The sequence below is a fragment of the Galeopterus variegatus genome, unplaced genomic scaffold (assembly GCF_000696425.1).
Source record: "Galeopterus variegatus unplaced genomic scaffold, G_variegatus-3.0.2 Scaffold97, whole genome shotgun sequence".
Classification (NCBI taxonomy): Eukaryota; Metazoa; Chordata; class Mammalia; order Dermoptera; family Cynocephalidae; genus Galeopterus; species Galeopterus variegatus.
The window spans coordinates 119,718-140,239 of NW_007726208.1; the positions used below are offsets into that span (position 1 = coordinate 119,718).

At 34.3% G+C, this 20,522-nt stretch overlaps 1 protein-coding gene across 1 annotated transcript in view; it reads right to left on the minus strand.

The window, feature by feature from the left end:
* Window positions 1–9,841, minus strand: part of TMPRSS11F (transmembrane protease, serine 11F) — a 91,024-nt gene extending 81,183 nt beyond the window's left edge. The window contains exon 1 of the mRNA XM_008583307.1: window positions 9,754–9,841. Within this exon, the coding sequence (XP_008581529.1) occupies window positions 9,754–9,764 (11 nt within the window). The 5' untranslated portion in view covers window positions 9,765–9,841. The remainder of the gene's footprint in view (window positions 1–9,753) is intronic.
* Window positions 9,842–20,522: the final 10,681 nt, after the last annotated feature.

Below are 20,522 nucleotides of genomic sequence, written 5' to 3' on the forward strand. Positions count from 1 at the left end.
AAGACCAGTGGGAATGAAAAGTAGTGAATGGGAAAGAGAAAAGCCTGACATATGCAAAAAAAACCCCCCCCCCCCCATTTGTGTGTGTGTGTGAAAAATCAGCTTTATAAATATCTGGCCAATGCCATAGAATATAGAATTTATTAAAGAATAATAATGTAAACACACAGTTGCATCACACTTCTCTATTTAAAAAATTTAGTAAGTGTGAAAAAAATCTCAGTAATAACAGGGATATTTTACAGACAAAGGGTATACACATTATAGAAATACTGCCTGTAATGATTATATATAAACATCCTAGCATATTATTAACATTCTTCTGTCCTTTCCACCTGTATATTTTATAGTCTATTACACTGTTAGCCCTGGATTGCATGCTAATTTATTTTTTGCCTATGTATACAAAGTTTATTTCTCCATCAAGGCTGTAAGCTCCTGAAAGGCAGAGATTTGTTTTTTGTTTTGTTTTGTTTTGTTTTTAATACTTCTAAAAGGCCCTGGCATAGCAGTCACTTAATTGATTTGGAAATTTTCAACCATGAATATGAATCACAATAAATCCAGGAACATGACTTGCCAACATCTCCCACAGACAAAGAAGACATAATCAATGTTTGACAAACAGCAATTAATAACTACCCAGAATCAAATCAAGAGCCCCTGGTCTTAGGTTTTATTTTTATACCCTGAGACTGTGGACAAATAACAACACATGCCATGTAAAATAGTAAGCAGAACAACAGGACTTTTCCATTAGGTTTTAAACTTCAGATTAGGTAACAGGTAGAGCATTTCTTTTTTCTCAAATACAACCTCAGGAATTCTATTTTCAAACACTAACATAAGAAAAATTGAAAAGAAAAATGCTAAATTACAGGAAAGTGCATATCAAGCCTTCCCATCTCTTCAATATGTCATACCCAGTGGGCTGGATCCATACCTCTCATGTCAACTCTTTACTTCTTCTTAAATATTATGAGATAGACCAATAGCCTCTCAATAAATTCTTTTCTAACTCAAGTCTAATTGTTTCACCCAATAATTTTAACTGTCTTCATCTCACACCCCATAAAATGCTTCTTGAGAAATCATATTCTAGTATTTGTGACTGAGTTTGGGAGGCTAGCTCAAGAAACAAAAGCAAAATTAGAATAGTGACTAAAAAAAATGTATAAACTAAGCACACTTTCTTCTGAAAAATAGTTTGTATATTTTTGGTATGCTATTCCTTAAACACTTCAGTAACTAAATGCATACATATATATTTTAAATGCAGTTTTCAATAAGCAGCCAACGTTCTTCACTTAGGTTCCTGCAAGGTTGGTATAAAGGTTTATATTTCAGTGGTATTTTGCAATCCAGTTCAGAGGGAGGAGCTGTGATTAAGATATTATTGTCCTATATAAAGGAGATCAACAATGTTTACAACCAATATAATCTGCATATTAAATAAACAAAATTAACATGTCCCAGAATCTTTCTGTCATATATCTGAAGAGCTGTGTGAGAAAGAGGTGATGAGTAGCTATGTACAAAAAGTTTAAGAGCTTCTCATTCTTGGAATTTTCCCCTCTAATGCTGAGTTGCCTTATCATTGACTAATTAACTAAAAAATCATGTAATCCAAATGCTGTTTCATAATATTTGTAATTTTTTCAAATAACCATTTTTTATTTTTTGAAGGTCGGAATATACATTGAGTGGTTCATTGGTTCCTAATTAATTGCTATAATAAAATCACCTAACTCCCAGAAGTTTAAAAAGACATACCATGTAGCTATGGAATAACAGAGAATAATTGAATTTTAACTTCAGAGCTTTTAAAGAAAAGTTACAAACCATGTATAGTTTAAACAACATAAGTATTAAATTTTGTCTGTGTACAAATACCTGTGGTTCTATTATTGAATTTTATATCCTAATAAATCCTACTTTTATTTTCATAAATAGATCAACAGAAATTTACTTCCACATTTGCATAAAAAACATTAATCCACTTATTATAGTATTATGTCTAACTACAGATAAACTCTGAAAAGGAATTACAGCCAGAAAAAAATTTATTTCATAGCTATATGCATGATAATAGCCATACTTTACTAAGTGTACTATGGGATTTGGAATCTAGTTTCTATGTATTTTCTTCTCCTGTACAGTTAACCAGTAAAACATTATAAATGCAACATTGGTTTCCTCAACATTAGCATATGAATCAAAGAAAATGCAATTCTAATAGGTAGATTCCATTCTAAATAATGTTTATATCATTTATTCTAATACATAGATAACAAGTAATTCAAGTAGATGATCCACATCCAGATGTCTAGAACAACTCCTAATGTATACTTGTTAAATGAAAGTGCATCTTATTTAAAATATAATGAATCACTTCCAGAAAGATAATAATGAATATAGAACATTTTATTCTTATTAATTTAGAGATATGCACATTAATGCTGTCTGAGTTCTTTATACACTTGAAAAAAAATTTTGCGTTTTTGAGGGAATGAGGGAATGAGGGATGCTTAAGTCTGAACTTTGGCTTACCAATATCAGAAATAGTACCTAACTCAGCTTGTTCAAGATGGGTAGTGAGGTTAAAATATAGCAGCAGTTGGCTTTACAATGTTCCTTGATAGTAAACTACAACTCTACCTTAGCCAACCTTTTTTTAGTACTAAAAAGTTGACTCAAAATCCATAAGTTTGTGAATGGAGAACTGCTAATAAGCTATACCTTCTATGTTGCCACAGTTTAGTTATAAGTAATAATAATAAGGTATAAGTTTAATGTTCTTTTAACAGCTGCTGTAAACAAAGAAAAGATGGCAGCTGACCAATTAAATGAATTAAAATGAGGAAAAATTAATGGTTTTGTTCATTTTGAAGATGTAGTAAATACTGAGTAAATTCTTGCTGCTCTTATTGGGCCAAGCAGTAAAGAAGACAGGATGAGTTGAGTCCTGAGCAAGAATTAGTTGCCTGAAAAAGAATAAATTATGAAAAGCAAAAAATTTAAGTCTGTGTTCTCCTCTAAAAAGAACACATATCTTCAGTTTACTAAAAATGATTCTGCTCATTCTGTAAAAAGGTGAAGGTACTTGTCTTAACCATTTTATCTGATAATATCCTAAGTAACCTATCACAATATCCCATGAGTTAATATTTTTTAAAAAGTGATATGATATATGAGATATGAAAAAAAAAAATTGAACTGATCTTTCCTTTATATTACCAATAGCAAAAATGGTTACCAGTCCCACCTAAAGCAAGAGAAGTTTGAGACTGAAAATGAAGATATAATCAGGGACTAATACCTGCACAGGAGCAAGATGACTGTGGAAGGATGAATGATGAGATGGATGGAAGGTAGGAAGTAGAGTCGTAATAGGGCAGGAAATGCCTCATTGATTTAGCAGAGCTAAGATATCATTGATGTAGTTTTGAGGCAGTGTCTATGCTAATATATCAAATCCAGTCCTTAACCAGTCCCTACAACCTGTTCAGATCTAAACATATGACCGAACTCATGTGTTCAGTGTGAAAGATGGCAGTAACATAAATGACCTGATTTTTAATCTATTTTTAAAAACCTTTATCAAGATGAAGCTGCAGGTTCTTTTACTCTGTATTGCTTTTCTTGTGATTTGACACTGACATATTGCACTAAAGGTCTCATTCACTTTAGGTCCATCTGCCTGTTCAGGTTTATTTGGCTGATTATAAAACGAAGCAGAGCAGAGCAAATAGAAGAATCTGGCAAGAGGGGAGATACCAGAGTTAAGGCAGTTGTTTGACACTTTGTAGATCAAAAGATTAACAGAAAGATTTTTCCTTTAGGTTCACAATAGTATCTAGACACACCCTACACTCTGTTTTGCACTGGGTTTATTTTTTCTATTTTCAGGAGTTAATTCTTGCCAACTTGCTCTATCTTCTCTTACTTGTGGAATGTATCTGCAAGATTGTTTGACATTCTAGTATCTTTGTCAGAATTTTTTAGAGTACAAAGGATTTTTCAAATGTTGTCTTGATATTTAGCTTTTAAAAGTATATGCAGTTGTCCCTCAGTATGCTTAGGGATTGGTTCCAGCCCCCTCTCCCAGCCTCCAGGATACTAAAATCCAGTTGCTTAATTGAGTCCCTGACATAAAAGAGGATATTTGCATACAATCTATGCACATCCTCTTGAGTACATTAAATCATGTCTAGATTACCTATAATACCTAATACAATGTAAATGCTATGTAAATAGTTGTTATACTGTATTGTTCTTATTTGTATTATTTTTTTAGTGCTGTATTTTTAATTTTTTAAAAAATATTTTTGATCCACAATTGGTTGAATCCAGGGATGTAGAACCTGTGGACACAGGAGACTGACTGTATACTGAATGTTGCATTAGTCATTCCATATATTACATTATAGAAAAAATAAAACAAGACCAGAAAGAGACTTGAGAGTTTGATCCATATGACATTGCTGGGTGTTGGGAAAATAGAATAGTTTGGTCAGGGCCCTCGCCTTGGGTCCTGTTGGGTGTGGTTCAGCATCCTTTGTAAGCAAATTGTGTGTGTGGAGTTAGTGCGCATGTGTGCCAATGTATCTTTTTGGTTTTGTTGCTGTTCTTGTGTTCTTGAGAGAGAGAGAGAGAGTTTGGTGAAGCAGGTGGGTGGGTGTTGGCCTCAAGTGTTCATCCGGCACAGCCATACTTTCCAACCTATGGCTTCCAAGGACCTTTTGGCCAGTTACCTAGCTCATAGACTTGCTTGTGAGGGGTCTGGTGACCCAGCCTGGCATTTGGAGGGTCTGGTAACCCAGTCTGGCATGTGAAGGGTTTGTGACCCAGTCTGTGAACAGGCTCGAGGGGTGTGTGAGCTACAGACTCAGCCCTAGTTCGACAATCGGCCCAGTCAGTGCAGGGTTACCAGCAGGTAAAAGAGCCCAACAACTGGCATGGTCGCCTAGCTATACAATTGGCATGACGAACAGGATTAAGAGATAGACAATTGGCACTATGAGGATTCCAGGCCTTGCCATAGCCAGACATTGGGATGCAATGATTTTTAATTTATAAAAGGGGCAATTTCAAATGGTCCCCATTCAGGTAGATCATACTGTATATTCTAAATTAACTCCCTTTTATTTTCTATAAAATACCTAAGTGAGCTGCTCTCTTCACACTATGATAATGTTATATAAATTGTTGAATGCCTCAAATTAGCCTGTTTTCAAATTTTGTGAAGTAATAAGCCATTAATTATTAAGTTTTTAAAACTCTACAAAAAATTTAAAGACAAATGGATACATTCACAATATTGGCAACTACAGGAAATTAGTTAAGAGTCAAAGTTTAATCATATACACTACTGAAAGAAAAAATAATGTACAGAATCCAAAACAACAGATGCAAACATCTCTGATTTGTCTTTAAACTGTTTTGAACCTGGGTTTTGAATACGAATATTCCTGAAATGCTAAGGGTTTACAACACTTCATAATAAATAATAAAGCCTTATAATTATTATATGATTCAAGAGCATGAACACTTTGTTGCTATTTGTCCCCAAATATCCATTCACTATCCTAACACACCCAACCCCACCAAGACACAATATCCTTTTTAAAGGCTACTGCAAATAACCTCTTAAAGCAACATAAGACGTTTCTTCTTCATCAAGAGTGTGGTTTGCATGCTGTCTTCCTACATTTGTTGAATAGCATTAAGAGAAGACGTCCTATTAAGATCTTCACAAGGTTTTTTTTAAGCATAGTGGGAAACTATATCAGTATTTAATGTTTTCAAAATGCATTTTATGAATTTAGCTTTCATTTAACTGCAAATAAACAAAAATAGACCATAGAGTTATATCATATAAACTAAAAACCTACTTCAAAAAAAAAAAACCTGGCAGTTAAATAGATAAAGTTAATTAGCAAATATTTTTAGAAATAGTACAAAATCTTTACCTCATACTTGTCACATTTATAATTCGCATCCATTTGTTTAATTGTTTATGATGTCTCCTCTTTTAGATTGTAAACACCATAAAAGTAGAGACTATTTTGTTTTGTTCAAATGTATATGTATGTGTTTGTTTACATACATCTGATACATGTATGCATGCATACATGATATATACAAGTACACATAACACTTATGTGTACAAATAATGTTTGTAGAGGTGTACATATATTATATGTGGTATGGTGTTCTACTAGTGAACTATAAGCTAGTATAATTAGTATGTTTTGAGTTAATAAATAAATGAAACTTTAAAATCTAGTCTATAAGCATTAACCTAACTTTCATCTCTTCAAAAATAAATCCCTATCAGCATCTCAACATAAATTTACCTAGAATAAATCCTCTTCGCTGTTCAATTTTTTAATTTATCTTCTGAATTATTGCACCTCAAATATCTCGTAGGAATTCTTTAATACATATGTAATAAAAAATAAACTTGAAATTTTCAATTATTTTTAGCTTTTCCTTGTTTTTTCAATATCTGTTCTTTGGTTTTAGGCTGATGTAAGTCGACACACAAATGTCGAGAGTCTACAATAGGACAGGCAATGTATTTGGCACTAGGAATACAGAGAGCTCTCTGTTTAACTGGGGAGACATAACTGAAAACAAATAATTAACCATACGAGAAAGAAGTACCCATAGAAGTATACACAATGTGTTACACAAGTTTGAAGAAGATGGCTGTACTTCAGGAATAATTAAGATGCGATAGTAGGAGAAAAGTTTAACAGTAACTTTGATTAGGATGTTGAAGGAAGACTATGGGGACTCACTGAATGAGAGAAGAAACATCCACTGTAGGCAGAGGAGACAACATGTACATAGCCGTCTCCACGCCACTCCCTTCATTTACTTCTGCAGTGTACCTGAATGACAATAAAACCACCATACTGCCCTGGTTCACCCTGATGGTTCTAAATTGCAAATTTCATCATTTCTTCCTCTTGCTTAAATTTTTACTCACCTCTCATAAGTTCAGAGGTTTGAATCTGGTACAAAAGGCACTTCACAGTCAGACTGATCAAACTGTCAGTTTCATCTGACAATTTCCATCATCTATTCACAAGTGTATCTGTAGCCTCATGACCTTTGCAAGGGCTATGTTCTCTGAGCCCAGAAAACCTCTTTCTTTCTCCTGCAACTAATTCCTACTTATTTTAAAGACTAAACTCAATTATTACATATTCAGAGAAGCTTTTTTGAGATTGAGTGGACATCTCCATAGCTCCCTGTTTATACTTCATTTTTACATTTATCAGATTGTGCCATTAAAATGTGACTTACTGCTTTGCCTCTTGACGCTATGACCTCTACTTGCTAGTAATCATGTCCCTCATCTCTGCCTTGCTTGTGGAGGGCAACAGATATAGGGACTAGTGAGAAAAAATTAATAATCTACACTTTGGGATAACGTAAATGTTTCTCTAATGCCTTAAGAAAGTTAATGTTCTCCATATTAACTAGCTATTAACTCTGACCTTACAGAAAGAAAATATTCAAAAGGATTTTAGAGTTATCTAACCCAGTGTTTTCAAAAATATTTTTGACTATGACTCATGGTAAGAAATGTTCTATAATCCAGCATGGTATACACTCATCTATCTGAAACAACAGTTCTATAATATAATAATTATTACTTAAGACACAGTAAACTATAACAAAATTAATATCATATTATTTTATTACTATTTAGATACAACAGCAACAACAAAAACCAAAATGCATAATACAAAAATAAATCAAATAATAAACCAACAAAGTAAACATAGCTTTGTGTTTATAAACAAAAATGATTTCAAGGCCCATTAATGGTGTCATCCTCCCCCATTTATTTACTGTAAACTTGCTCCACATTTTACAGATAAAAGTGAAGCCTTCAGTGGTAAGTAATTTGTCCAGAGAAATGAATACAAAGCTGGATCTAGAACACCCCTGAATCTCTGGCTGGTACTGCTACTTCACCACAGTGAGAAAGACAGGACTTTTGCTAAGAAGCTATTAGCATATCTGACTCATTCACCCTTACAGACTAGATCTGTTGGGCAAAATACCTTTACTAATGAATTCAACAAACCCACTATTTAACCTTCTTAATTATCTTTATGCACAATCCATACTTTTTGACAGAAAATCTGTGTTAAAAACAATACTGGTCTGGAATCCAATTAGAAAAGATACTTAAAATCCTCAGAACTATAAATTCTGAATCAAAGCTGATGAGGCTTGAAATTTCATGTCTGTAATTATACTTTCAGAGTGGATGAGTGAGTTAGTAGAAATACTGCCTTAAATTGGGAAAAGGAGAACCAGATTGATAGAAAAGCCATACTGCAGACTTCTGAAATGAGTATGAGAGAACTTTGCTAATTTTTTAAACCAAAATTGTTAGCATATTTATATGAATGCTTGTTAAATATAAAGTTTTTTCTACTGCACGTTTTGTTTTATTCTGCCCTTATCTTGGTAAATAATATTTATACTTTCTTGTATTTAATAAGTACATACAATATGCTGTCACAAAAGGGTCTGTGGGGGGAAACCTTTTCCATGAAATTGACAGTCTTGGGCCGGCCTGTGGCTTACTCGGGAGAGTGTGGTGCAGATAACACCAAAGCCACGGGTTCGGATCCCATATAGGGATGGCTGGTTGCTCACTGGGTGAACGTGGTGCTGACAACACCAAGTCAAGGGTTAAGATCCCCTTACCGGTCATCTTTAAAAAAAAAAAAGAAAAGAAAGAAATTGACAGTCTTCCTCAGTCTCATGCTGTTATTTGAAAGTGAAACAGGGAGGGCAACACTCATCATTTAAGACTGCCAGAGCCTACAGGCTTGAAGTATTTTATTTAATTAAAGAAACAATCAAATGACTGAACAATTGTAATTACCACAAAAATCATGATTAAGTCTGAGACATCAGTCAGTGCAGACAAATGGGAAATTTCTGTCTGTACAGAAATCAAGAATCTCTTGAGAAGCAAAAGAGATTCAAAAGTTAGACTAAGCAGGAGTTTGAATGACATCACTCATCAAATATCAGTTATTCATTTCTGAATCTGTAAAACAATAGCCTGAGTATCTCCTAAACAAAAATACATATATACATACTTCTTTACCTTCAATTCATTAATTACTCAGTTCAGTGTTCAATTATGACAAATGTCACAGAGAGTACAGATTTTGTTAATCTGATAATTATTTACATATGAGGATTTTAATTTCAATCATCTCATTCATGTGATACATACAATAATCCTATTGCTATCATACCTTCTAATATTTTGAGTTAAACAAATAAAAATTCTAATAGAGTCTACTCTTAAATTTATATTTCATTTTCCCAGAATATACTTTAATATGCAACATATGATTAAAATTTAACATGTTATTGAACATATTTAGGAAATTAAGTTAACTATATTGAACACTTTATTCTTTAAAGCATAGGTTTATCTAAACATAATATAGTTGATATATTATTGCATATCATTTCCACTTCTATTATTTAGAAAGAAAGGATCACGTTGACCCCTTTTATTTCAAAAATGTCTTACATTGTAAAAGAACAACAACTACAAAACTTTTAACACGAAGTACAATAACACAGTGAAAAACTTCTTTAAAAGCAGTCTCCCCCAGCCATCATCTGCACTGCCTGTCTCAGGAGTCGTAAACCTCTGTTCCCACTGATAACCCTTACTGAGAAAAGCTGAGTACTTACGCATACATCATGGACCCAGGACTGGGATAGCTTCTATTCAGTCACCATCTGATCTATATCAGCCAGGTCAGGGCTGGGAGGCTGGAAAATAATGACAGTCACTGGCAACAAGAAAGGAAACAAGTCTGACAGGTTTAGTGACTGAGGTATGCTGTTTTGATACAGCCTGATAAGAATATGATCAATTTTGTGCCAGCTGATTCCACACAATGTAATTGTTAATACCTGCATAGAGAAGCTGCAAGCAGTAGAGGGCTCACAATGCAACTGGCGATGATTCAGAAGGCCGCACTTTTCCGGTTGGAGAAGTATGATTAGCACTGAGGTGTGGCCCCAATTTGTTTAAAAAAAAACAAAACAAAACTACAGTACATTGATGGCACTTCTTTCTGACTTCTTCACTAGAAATGTTTCATCTCTTCCCTTTGAGAAACTCACAAGGTATGGTAGAGCAGAGAAGACCTGGGCTATGAACCAGGCACTTATCTCTGCCACCTTGGTGGTGTAACCACGGGCAAGCTGCTTGGCTTTTGGGGGCTTACTTTCCTCATAAGTGTAATGGGAGGATTGCATTAACTTTTTCTAATACTTTTCATTTTAGCTCTAAAAATAATAGATTCTATTGAATGAATTTATTTATCCCCAAAAAGGCAAAGAAAGGAAAGTAAAACAAAAAGAAGAAACTCTTTCCCCTTTACCATTATTAAGAAGTTTAGCTCATCTTAATGATGTGAGTTGTCCAGTGTTTATAAATAGTCCCTTTAAATACTTGCTTACATCTACAGAGATTTTATTCTGAATATACGAACTTCTAATAAAGATTAATAAAGTTACATGGTAGATATCACAACTTTAAGAGCTACTTTTAAAGGCTCAGAGCCAGGAGCTAGTCAAGAAAAAAAGCTATGCATTTTTGTTATTCATATAAAATACCTTTATCTAAAATACTACAAATACAATATGAATCTAATCTTAAAATTTTCCACTAAAAGCACTAATAGGAGATATATTTCCCTAGACATTTTGCAAATGGAAAAAATGAGGCAGATTGTCAGTTTGTATAATTATCAACAATATGACAAAGGGACATATGACAATATAATTTTGAGTACTGTGGCGCTACTGCTAATGTCTGGAATCCTGCTCACAGCGCCTATTTTCTACTCTTAATCCTGTTTGTGACGCCAATCGTAAAGCTACACGACCACGCCAGTTGTCGGTCTCTTTTACCTGCCAGTAATCCTGCACTGACTGGGCTGATTGTCGAGCTAGGGCTGGGTCTGGAGCTCCCAGACCCCTCAAGCCCATTCACAGACTGGGTCACAAACCCTTCATGCCAGGCTGGGTCCCCAGACCCCTTCACATGCAGCTCTATGAGCTAGTTAACTGGCCAAAAGGTCCTTGGAGCCACAGATTGAAAAGCATGGCTGCGCAGGGCGGATGCCCGAGGCTGACGCCTGCCTACCTGCTTCACTAAAACTCCTCTCTCTTCTCTCTCTCTCTCTCTCTCTAAAGAACACAAAAATAGGAACAAAACTAAAAAGATACATTGGCATGCATGCGCACTAACTACACACACACACACACACACACACACACAATTTGCTTACAAAGGATGCTGAACCACACCCAACTGGACCCAAGGTGAAGGCCCTGACCAAACCATTCTATTTTCCCAAGTAGGAATAAAAATTTCCAAATAAGTATTTCACAAAAGTTACCAATCACTTTACATTGAAAAATATGTCTTACTTTAGCAAAAGTAGCTTTCCTCTTTCGAGCATTGATTTTTTTTTCAAAAGTTAAAAATTATAAAATTATAAAAGTTGCTAGAAAAATTATAATAATTTTAGTAAAAGAATATAACTATTATTTTCATTTACTTTTTCTTTTGTTTTGGTTTTTTGGGGGCTTTTTTGGCATCTGGCCAGTATGGGAAATTATTATTTTCATTTTCTATGTAGTATATAGTAGTACTTTGGCTAACTTGAAATTAACATTGTGCAAATATTATTTTAAAGCAGTTTAAAAGTTTACATTAAAATATTTCTCATTAATAAATTAATATTCTCATAATCCTTGTTTGTTAAAATTCATAAAAATATTCTCAGCCCCTTTATATTAGTAAGAAAAATATATTATATATATTTATTATTATATATTATAATATATTATATATATATTATATGTATATTATATATATGTATATCATATATATATATTATATATATATATATTAGCAGAAAAATTCTGTGCCTTAAGTGAAAAAAATTTATGCTATAAAAGATGCATGTCCAAGTAAGAACAAAAGCCACCTTTGAGGATTCTGGAATGAAACATGTGATACACACATATTTCTCCTTTTAATTAAAAAAATCAGCATTTTCATATTGAACCAATAGGACTTGGGGGAGAAAACTTAAAATATATAGTAAGGCACAATTAACCATGTTTAAACAGTTAAAGTATGCAGTAGAAGCTTTTACAAGATCAAATATAGAGGTTTAACAGTTTCCCTCAAGAACCTTTCCTGTCAGGCCATTCTTTCAAATTATCTTCTATTTGGTTTTACAGCTTGTATTTCTCCGTTTTTGTTTTTTCCCTTCCTTCTGCTTTCAGTGAATATGTAAAATAACTCATTTTTATTCTCTGAAGTAATGTCTTTACCATGGCGAGGTGGCAGTACACCAGGCTCCTGGGCGAGATGCCTGGATTCAGTTCCTCACACTGTCATGAACTACCTGTTTGAACTTGGGAATGTGCTTAACCTTTCTACTTCTCAGCTTCTCCCTCTGTAAAATGGAGATAACACTCGTATCTAGTGAAATGAGATAATAAATGTAAAAGATTTAAAATAGTGTCCGGCCTAAAATAAAACTCTCAAAAATGTTAGATACTCTTTCAACTCTCATTTTTCCCGCTAGGATTAGCACTATATTGCTAAATGTTTTCAATAGACTTCAAAAATGGTATTTTTCCAAACTCTTTTGCCATGTGGAGTTCTTTTTAGCAACATATTATCTTGAGTTTTTTGCTTTAATTGTGATAAATAATTAAAGACACTGATCTATTAGGTTCTAATTAATGTAGCATATGAGGACATTTAAAAGAATGTTCTTCATGAGGCTGCATAACTCCATCAGCTAATTCTGAGGATTGGCAGGCATTAGTAATTTGTACTATAAAAGTGAAATTACTACACGTGAATTTATTTCATTGTCTTTCAGCACCCTCAGACACATGTTGCCACATGTGGGCAGGCACCATACTGGTTTCTATTGTTGCACTGTTGATTGACTGATCAGTCAAAAGACAAAGAGTGTATGATGCAAAACGTCAGTGGGGAAAAGTCAACAATAAGATGACATTACACAAGAACGTAAAGAGGAAAGCTGCGATACTCCCAAATTAATCGTATTTCTTCAATGTTCACAATAAAAGAAATAGAAAAATACAACTTTTAGAATCAACTTCATAAAAGAATCATGTATACTTCCCTGTAATTGCATATTTTATAATAAAGTAATTAAAATTTGAGCTTAATAAATGAGTCATTAACAAAGAAATAATTTAACTTCATACTAATAGCCTAAAGTTTGAGGGCTGGTCTTAAATTTTGCCTTCTACTTATAAAGAAATCAATAAACTATTTTTCCATTGAAGAAAGACTGTAAAGGGACATAGCACAGGATCACACCTTCCCAATTGTGAGCACTTGGATCCAATAGGTGAATATCCAAAGGATGCTAATATGGAAAGAAGAGACCCCCATCCAGAGAAGCAATAAGTCCCATGGATTAGGACAGACGCATCACAGGCCTGAGGAACAGAATACCAAATTGCATGGCCTTTCTCTAATATATTAAAGAATCAATTGATGTTATTTGTGTCAGAAAACTGAGAGAATTAAAATTGGGGACACAATGTAAGATCAACTCTTCTCCATGGATCACTGCCATGTGCTCATTAAATTATGGAACTGAAAAAAATGGAACAAGATGTGCACTTTTTTTTAAACTCGAAGAGTAGGTCTTGGAGTTGTTCACACCAATGTTCAAGTCAATATTTTTTTTTTGATCCTAATTGTTTCTTTTAGAAAATTTTTAAGCAAAATATATATTTTATACATGAGAAAGAAATCACATTTAAGTTATCAATATAAATATCTTAATTACTTCATGGCAACCAACTTCAAAATTGTAGACATATTCTATTATCACTTAAATATAAAGTACTAAAATGGTGTCCTTGCTAATAAATATCTGTAAAGGTAGCTAAAGCAATTTATCAGCTTTAAGCAGCACAATGAGACTTCAGTAACTAACTTACACAGCATTCTCTGGATGGTCTCCCCATGGTTTGGGGGATTTCTATTTTCCAACTATGTAATAGAAGAATCAAGTAAACATCAGTGGATGAAGAAGGTATCAATTATTTATATCCTGGAAATTTTCAAAACTGAAAAATTTTACAAAATTTCAGTCTTTATTATTCATAGTTAACCACTCTCTATTTTTAAAAATACTGCTCCTCAAGTTTTTTTGCAAGCAGTTATAAAATACTGTATATTTCTGTATTATTATATGTAGAGTTTACTTTTTAATACCTTGTGATCCAGCTATTGCTTAGCTAAATGTTAAAAACATAGCATTCAGCAAGAAATAGTGGTTATTCTGAAGTGAATAGACTAATATCAGTAGCACCGAAAATCTCTTTCCAATAATCAAACAGCCAACTATCTGCATTCTTTGTGTGATGTTATTGGAAAATATTTTATGCACAAATTGTTTAACTCTTTGTAAAAAAAAGTTAGTAGGTTCTATTGTAATAGAATACTTCATCACTCTCCGTTCAAATTTCTGAAAATTCTTTTATTATACTTGCAATATATTTATAGTTTATAAATTACCTTCTTTCATCATGCTTCCAATCTTGGTTCTCTAAAAATAACAGGTGTAGTGGATAAATGGCTTAATAACACTTGTGTTAACTTTTTTCATGTGGTTGAAGATGTCTAAGAATATGTTGTTGGAGTTGTATGGTAATAGTCTGTATTTACTGACTGGCTAACACTTGTCTTTAAAAAGAAAAAAATCTTGAGCCTGATGAGAGAGTAGGTGATAAAGAAAAAAAAATTAAAAAACACAAACTTCTTTTTAATTTTGTTTATTTTTTATTATTATGAATATTCATGAACACAAACTTCTTAACGCCAGGAATGCTTCCACCAAAACAACCTATTTTTAAAAATTCTTCTCTGAACATAGTGATAGAATCAAAACCAAATGGCAAAACCACAGGTGGCCAATAATGCCAAAGAGTGACACAGGAAGAGTTTCCCCAGGCCTTGGAGAGAATGTGTATCTTCATCATCAGAAAGAGCAGGTGATTAATGCCATGGGTCACTGGAATGGCTCATAAACAAGGAATGACCAAATTCATGAAAAGCAACAAACAAACCCTATATTGAAAAGCTTTCTGGACAGCATGTTTATATTATCATGCGAAACTATGAGAGCACAGCTCATGATGCTAGGTGCAATTACATTTCTTCCATACTGCTTTCCCTATACTTTTTTCCCCCTAAATGATAAACTGGAAACTCCACATTTAGGTTTTTGCTTCTTCTCTCCAAGTAGGTACAGCTGGCCAGGGATGCATTTCCTGGACTCTAGGAGTCATCACTGCCTTTCATTCTCCTTGTATTCACTCTGCCAACAGCCCTGGTATATTTTCAGGTCATTTTCTACTTGTGTACCATTAATTGTCAGGGAGTTGACCGTTGACAAAATGCTGGGCTACAAAGAGAAGAAGTTTCATTTTGAGCATTGCCAGATGCTTTTACCCAATTTTACCTGTTTCTTTCCAGGAGCAAGGTATTTTTAACCTTTACTAGTAGCACAATGCTATTACTTGATCACTTAGAACATTTCCTTACTTAAGAACATGGTGAGGTTACTAGTTGGAAATGGAGCAGCTGATACTGTTTCCTCTGTTTGAGTCAGCAAAGGTGTAGGAATAACCACAGGAAATAACCACATGAATTCTATAACCCTGATCTAGTATAACCTAATATTTCTTCACCAAACATGTGAACTGAAGCAATATTTTATAGGCATATAGCTGGATTTGTTCTTAAAATAAAAGGAGGTAGCTGTTTAAAAAGAAAATCTATGAGAATGCCAGAGATGTACATGTAAAGAAATCCTTCATCTCTCTCTAATCTCCTTTTCAGGATGAGTAGAAAAAAAGAATAAAATGATCAGGAAGATAGAGAGCCCCGGTGATAGAACAGATTTCCGTCTCAGAGCTGTATATCTAAACTATGCAAATAACATCTCTATATCTCATTTTCTAGGTAGAGATATAGGTGGACTGATAGATGGGTAGGTAGGTAGGTAGGTAGGTGGGTAGACAGATGAGTAGATAGATAGATAGAGAGAGAGAGAGAGAGACAGACAGACAGACAGTAGATAGATAGATAGATAGATAGATAGATAGATAGATAGATAGATAGATAGATGGATAGATTATTTTTCTAGGGTTTGGACTAGGTCCAGGGTCCAGTAGATTTACTAAAATTATTGCAAAATTTTATTTGTATGTGTGTGTCTGCATTTTCTTAAGAAAAGGTTTATTATTTTCATCAGATTCACCATAGTTTCTATGACGTAAAACTCATTAAGAATTATTGAAACATGATCTTTGAGGTCCTGTTACTGATTACATTCTGTTATCTTATTTGTAGAACCCAATCCAGCACTAATCTGATGCTCGGAGAGTTTTTATTTGTTTGACAGACTCTTGAATACTCAGGAGAAGACTGCATAGAAAAGACTGTCTCTCCATGTGGGAAAAAGGTTGTTTTCAAATTTTCAGTAGAGTATTGATGATGTGCGTACCCTTATACTTTATTTTCTTTTTCTTGTTTTCTTTCTTTTCTCTCTCTTTCTGTACATGAAGCTGTACTACCTTGTGTGAATAAAATTTAATGCCTGACTCTAGAAGAAGCAAGATGAGAAGAAGCAGGAAGAGAAAGAAAAGCAGGAGAAGAGTAGGAACAAATGGAAAAGCAACAGAAGAAGGGAGGGAAAGGGAGAGGATGAGAATGAATACAATCTAGACTACAACAGAAATATTCTCTTAGCCATATGGATACATTTCCACATTGTCTTTAATGAGAAAATGAAAATCTACATTTACATTTTATCATACAGATACAGCTGCACATCCATAAGTATATGGTTGAATATATATATTGTATATATATGGTTATACATTTTTACTTTTAGATTATTGAATAGTTATATGTGTATAGTTCTCAATCCAAAATATGTGGTCACCCAAAATAATCAAATCACCTTGTCATCTTCAGAAATTCTTAAATTAAGAATTCTAGACATCAGACTCCAACTATTATTTATTAATGCACATAGTCATGAAACAATATTTACTGAGCATCTACTATGTGCCAAGTAGCATGCTGATTGCTGAGCACACCGTAGCAAACATAATTAATTTCCATCTTCAAAGACCTTACAATTAAGCAGAGAAGACAAATATCAAGTAAATAATCATAATATGTTATGATAGCAGAAGTACAAGGTCCTACAATAACATACTTGACAGTATGGTGAAGATTCTGGGGTTCAGAGAAGCTAAATAAGCATTTCTTGTCAATGAATATTCACACTGTGTTTTATTTCATTTCTTATTTGAATTCATTTAAGTTTTACCGACCTTACATTGCACATTGTCCCAAATAAAATAGTCTTTAATCTCTACAAGTCTTGTGAGACAGATGCAAATATTAACCTACAAAATACTCATTTTCATGGCTCATCAAACTCAGTCCTAGCCCCATTAAATGGTTAGGAAGGAGGGATGGGAGAGAAATGTGAAGTCTTTTTTACCCAGTACTTTGTTTTATATATTAGGCACAAATAAGCCGAAGGTCTCATGACAGGTTCTGAAAACAAAAGTCCTGTTTTTTATTGTCAAACCATTTTTATAGGTTCAAATTATTCATTGCTCCCCCAACATTCTTTCAGCTCAAGATTATTTAATTTTCTTTTAGGTATTATAGTACCTTAGGCTTAAGAGTTTCAACAACTATCAATAAATATGGTAAATAAAATTATTTGAATTAAAATTTTAATTTTCTGATATCTAAGGTAAAAACAGGCTGGTTTTGACTTTTTTCCCACAACCTCTTGTTGTGGGGTAAGGAGGTGCCATTATGAGATTTCATGTTTTTGCTAGGAACATTCAGTCCACATAGATAAGAAATTTAGATGACATCTTTGACATCATGATCAGGTTAAGAAAATTTTGATCCTTTTGCTCTTTAATAAGTAATATAGAATTAAGAAACTCTCCTAAATCGAGCATTAACAGTTGAATTTTATAAAATAGATATAAATCTGTGTATCATTTACTTCTAGAAATGTTGGGCTTTTTGAATGTGAATTAAATATGTTCTAGCAATTACCAAGTGATAATATAAAAGGACTACATTGCATCATTCACATTTTCATCTGATTTATTTCTTGGGTACTACAAGTTTGTCATGTAACCTTTGACTAATTATAATATATTAGGTAATTAAATGGCTGTATTTTGCCCTCTAAACTTGACTCCAGTAGAATGATGTAATTTTCATGGAAAGTGCAATTTCAAATTATATGAATAAGCAATTTTCTGGGGACTAAACTTAGTCTATTTGGATCATTAAGGCAATATTGAAAGTAAAAGAAGACTAACTGGGATATTTTCAAAGTTTAATATTACTCCTAATTTTTTTATTATTTAAAAAACATTTATTACTATGGAAGGCTATAGTTTGCAACATTCAATCTGGGAAGGAGGGAAGAATTAGGGAAATATTTATCTCTACTCTCAATTTGTTGGTTGAATTGTTACACAATGGCCTCAACAGAGAAGTGGTTGACACTCAAAGGGTTGGAGAGTCAAGTATTTTATTATGCTGACAGGCCCAGATGAGCTAGTGCTGCAAAACCTGAGCCCGAAGCTTAAGTTTACAGGGTCTATATAGGTGGACTCTTCTGGGTTTTTTTAGTTTTGTTTTCTCAACACTCATGTGGCTAGTGAAGTAGTGAGTTTTGTTTTTTCAGAATTCATGTGGCTGGTGCAGTAGCTAATGTGATAAGCAAGCACAGTTACAGAAGCAAGAGTATAAGCAGTTGATTAGCAGTGAGGCTGGTGTGTTAATTGCATACTATTTAAAGGCAAAACAAGCTACTGAGAGAATTAATTTTAAATCTTCTCAACATTTCCCCCCATTGATGCTCTCTCTAAACATTGGAGTGAGCATCACCTTCAAAATTTTTGTTTTTTAGGGGCATATAAGTGCATTCTTGTGACGACAAGGCCATCTGTAATTTGATTGACTCTAAATGAGTTGAAACGAGCCTGACAAGGCAATTTAAAATACATGGGCCAAATAAGAGAGCTTAGAATAACATAAACAGTGGACCAGCTAGATGCATAGGCTAGGACAGCCAGCTCCAGGTGTCTGTCCATGGAAACCAAGACTTTTCTAACTCCTCCCTCCTTTGGCCGACCACTCTCTTAGCTGATGAACCATGTTTCTCACTATCCCTGACTTGTTGGCATAAAAGCAGAATTCTTCATTAAGGAAGAGGCAGAGCCCTGTTTCTCTGCAGTGAGTAAGTCTATTTCTTGCCTATTCTGGAGGACCACTTCTGCCAAGGAGTCTTCCTCATCTTGTAATGCTGCCAGAGAGGTGACTATTTGTTCCATGTCATTGGAGAAATCTTTAGATAATTTCCAATAGAAAGTTATGGAGGAGGCTATTCCTTTGACCCCTGTGCCTATTCCAGTGGTTATTTCTAGGCCAATTAACAAAGGAATGACTTAGATTCCCCTTTTTGTTCTGCCATGTGCCCCTAAGGACACCATAAGGGATTGATTCCCAGGAACAATATCTGTGTGTGGGGTGACAGAGGCTAATGTGCAGACTCCTGCCCAGTCAGCAGGGAGGCACTGGTAGGCATAGTTCCTGCACACACAAAAAAGGCCTACCTGGGGTCTACAGCAAGGTCCAGTAGCCAAGGAAAGTCAATATTGGTGATAATGGCACATTGTTCCTTTGTTAGGTTACCCACCTAAACTGTTTTCCCATGGCTTTGAATATACTGTTAGACCTTCAGTGGCATGTCAACATCTGTCAACCTAGGCTCCTGTGCTGAGTCAAATTGACTCTGGTTTCCCTTAGAATTATTAAAGCCATTTACTGGGACAGCAATATGCCAGGGTTTCTCAGGCAAACAGAGCCAACAATCCATTGCTAGAGCAGGGTTAGTGATATTTAGGAGGTGGTGGATGGCATTTAACATCTGGCTGTGGTCTGAGTTTTGGTCTGGGGGCCCAGGCTGAGGCCTGAATCCCCTAAGGCTAGGTAATGGGGGTAGGAGTGGAAGCATGTGTGTGTCCTGGCCCTTCTTGGAGACTGTCTTGTTGAAAGGGCCGAGACTGACAGTAACAGGTGACTCCCCAGCTTCCACATGTACAGTAATTGTAAGTTTTCCCCCCCTTTGCACATGTTTTCCCAGGCCTGGAGCAAGGGACAGTATATGTGCCAGAGCCAGTAAGCTGAATGCATGTGCATGTGGCCAGGGAGGAGGTTATCTTTAAAAGGCACATTGCCACCATGAAATGGCTAAAAAACATCCTGTTTACAGGAAACAGAGGAGTATTAGTAAAAACTTTTCTATATTATTCCAATC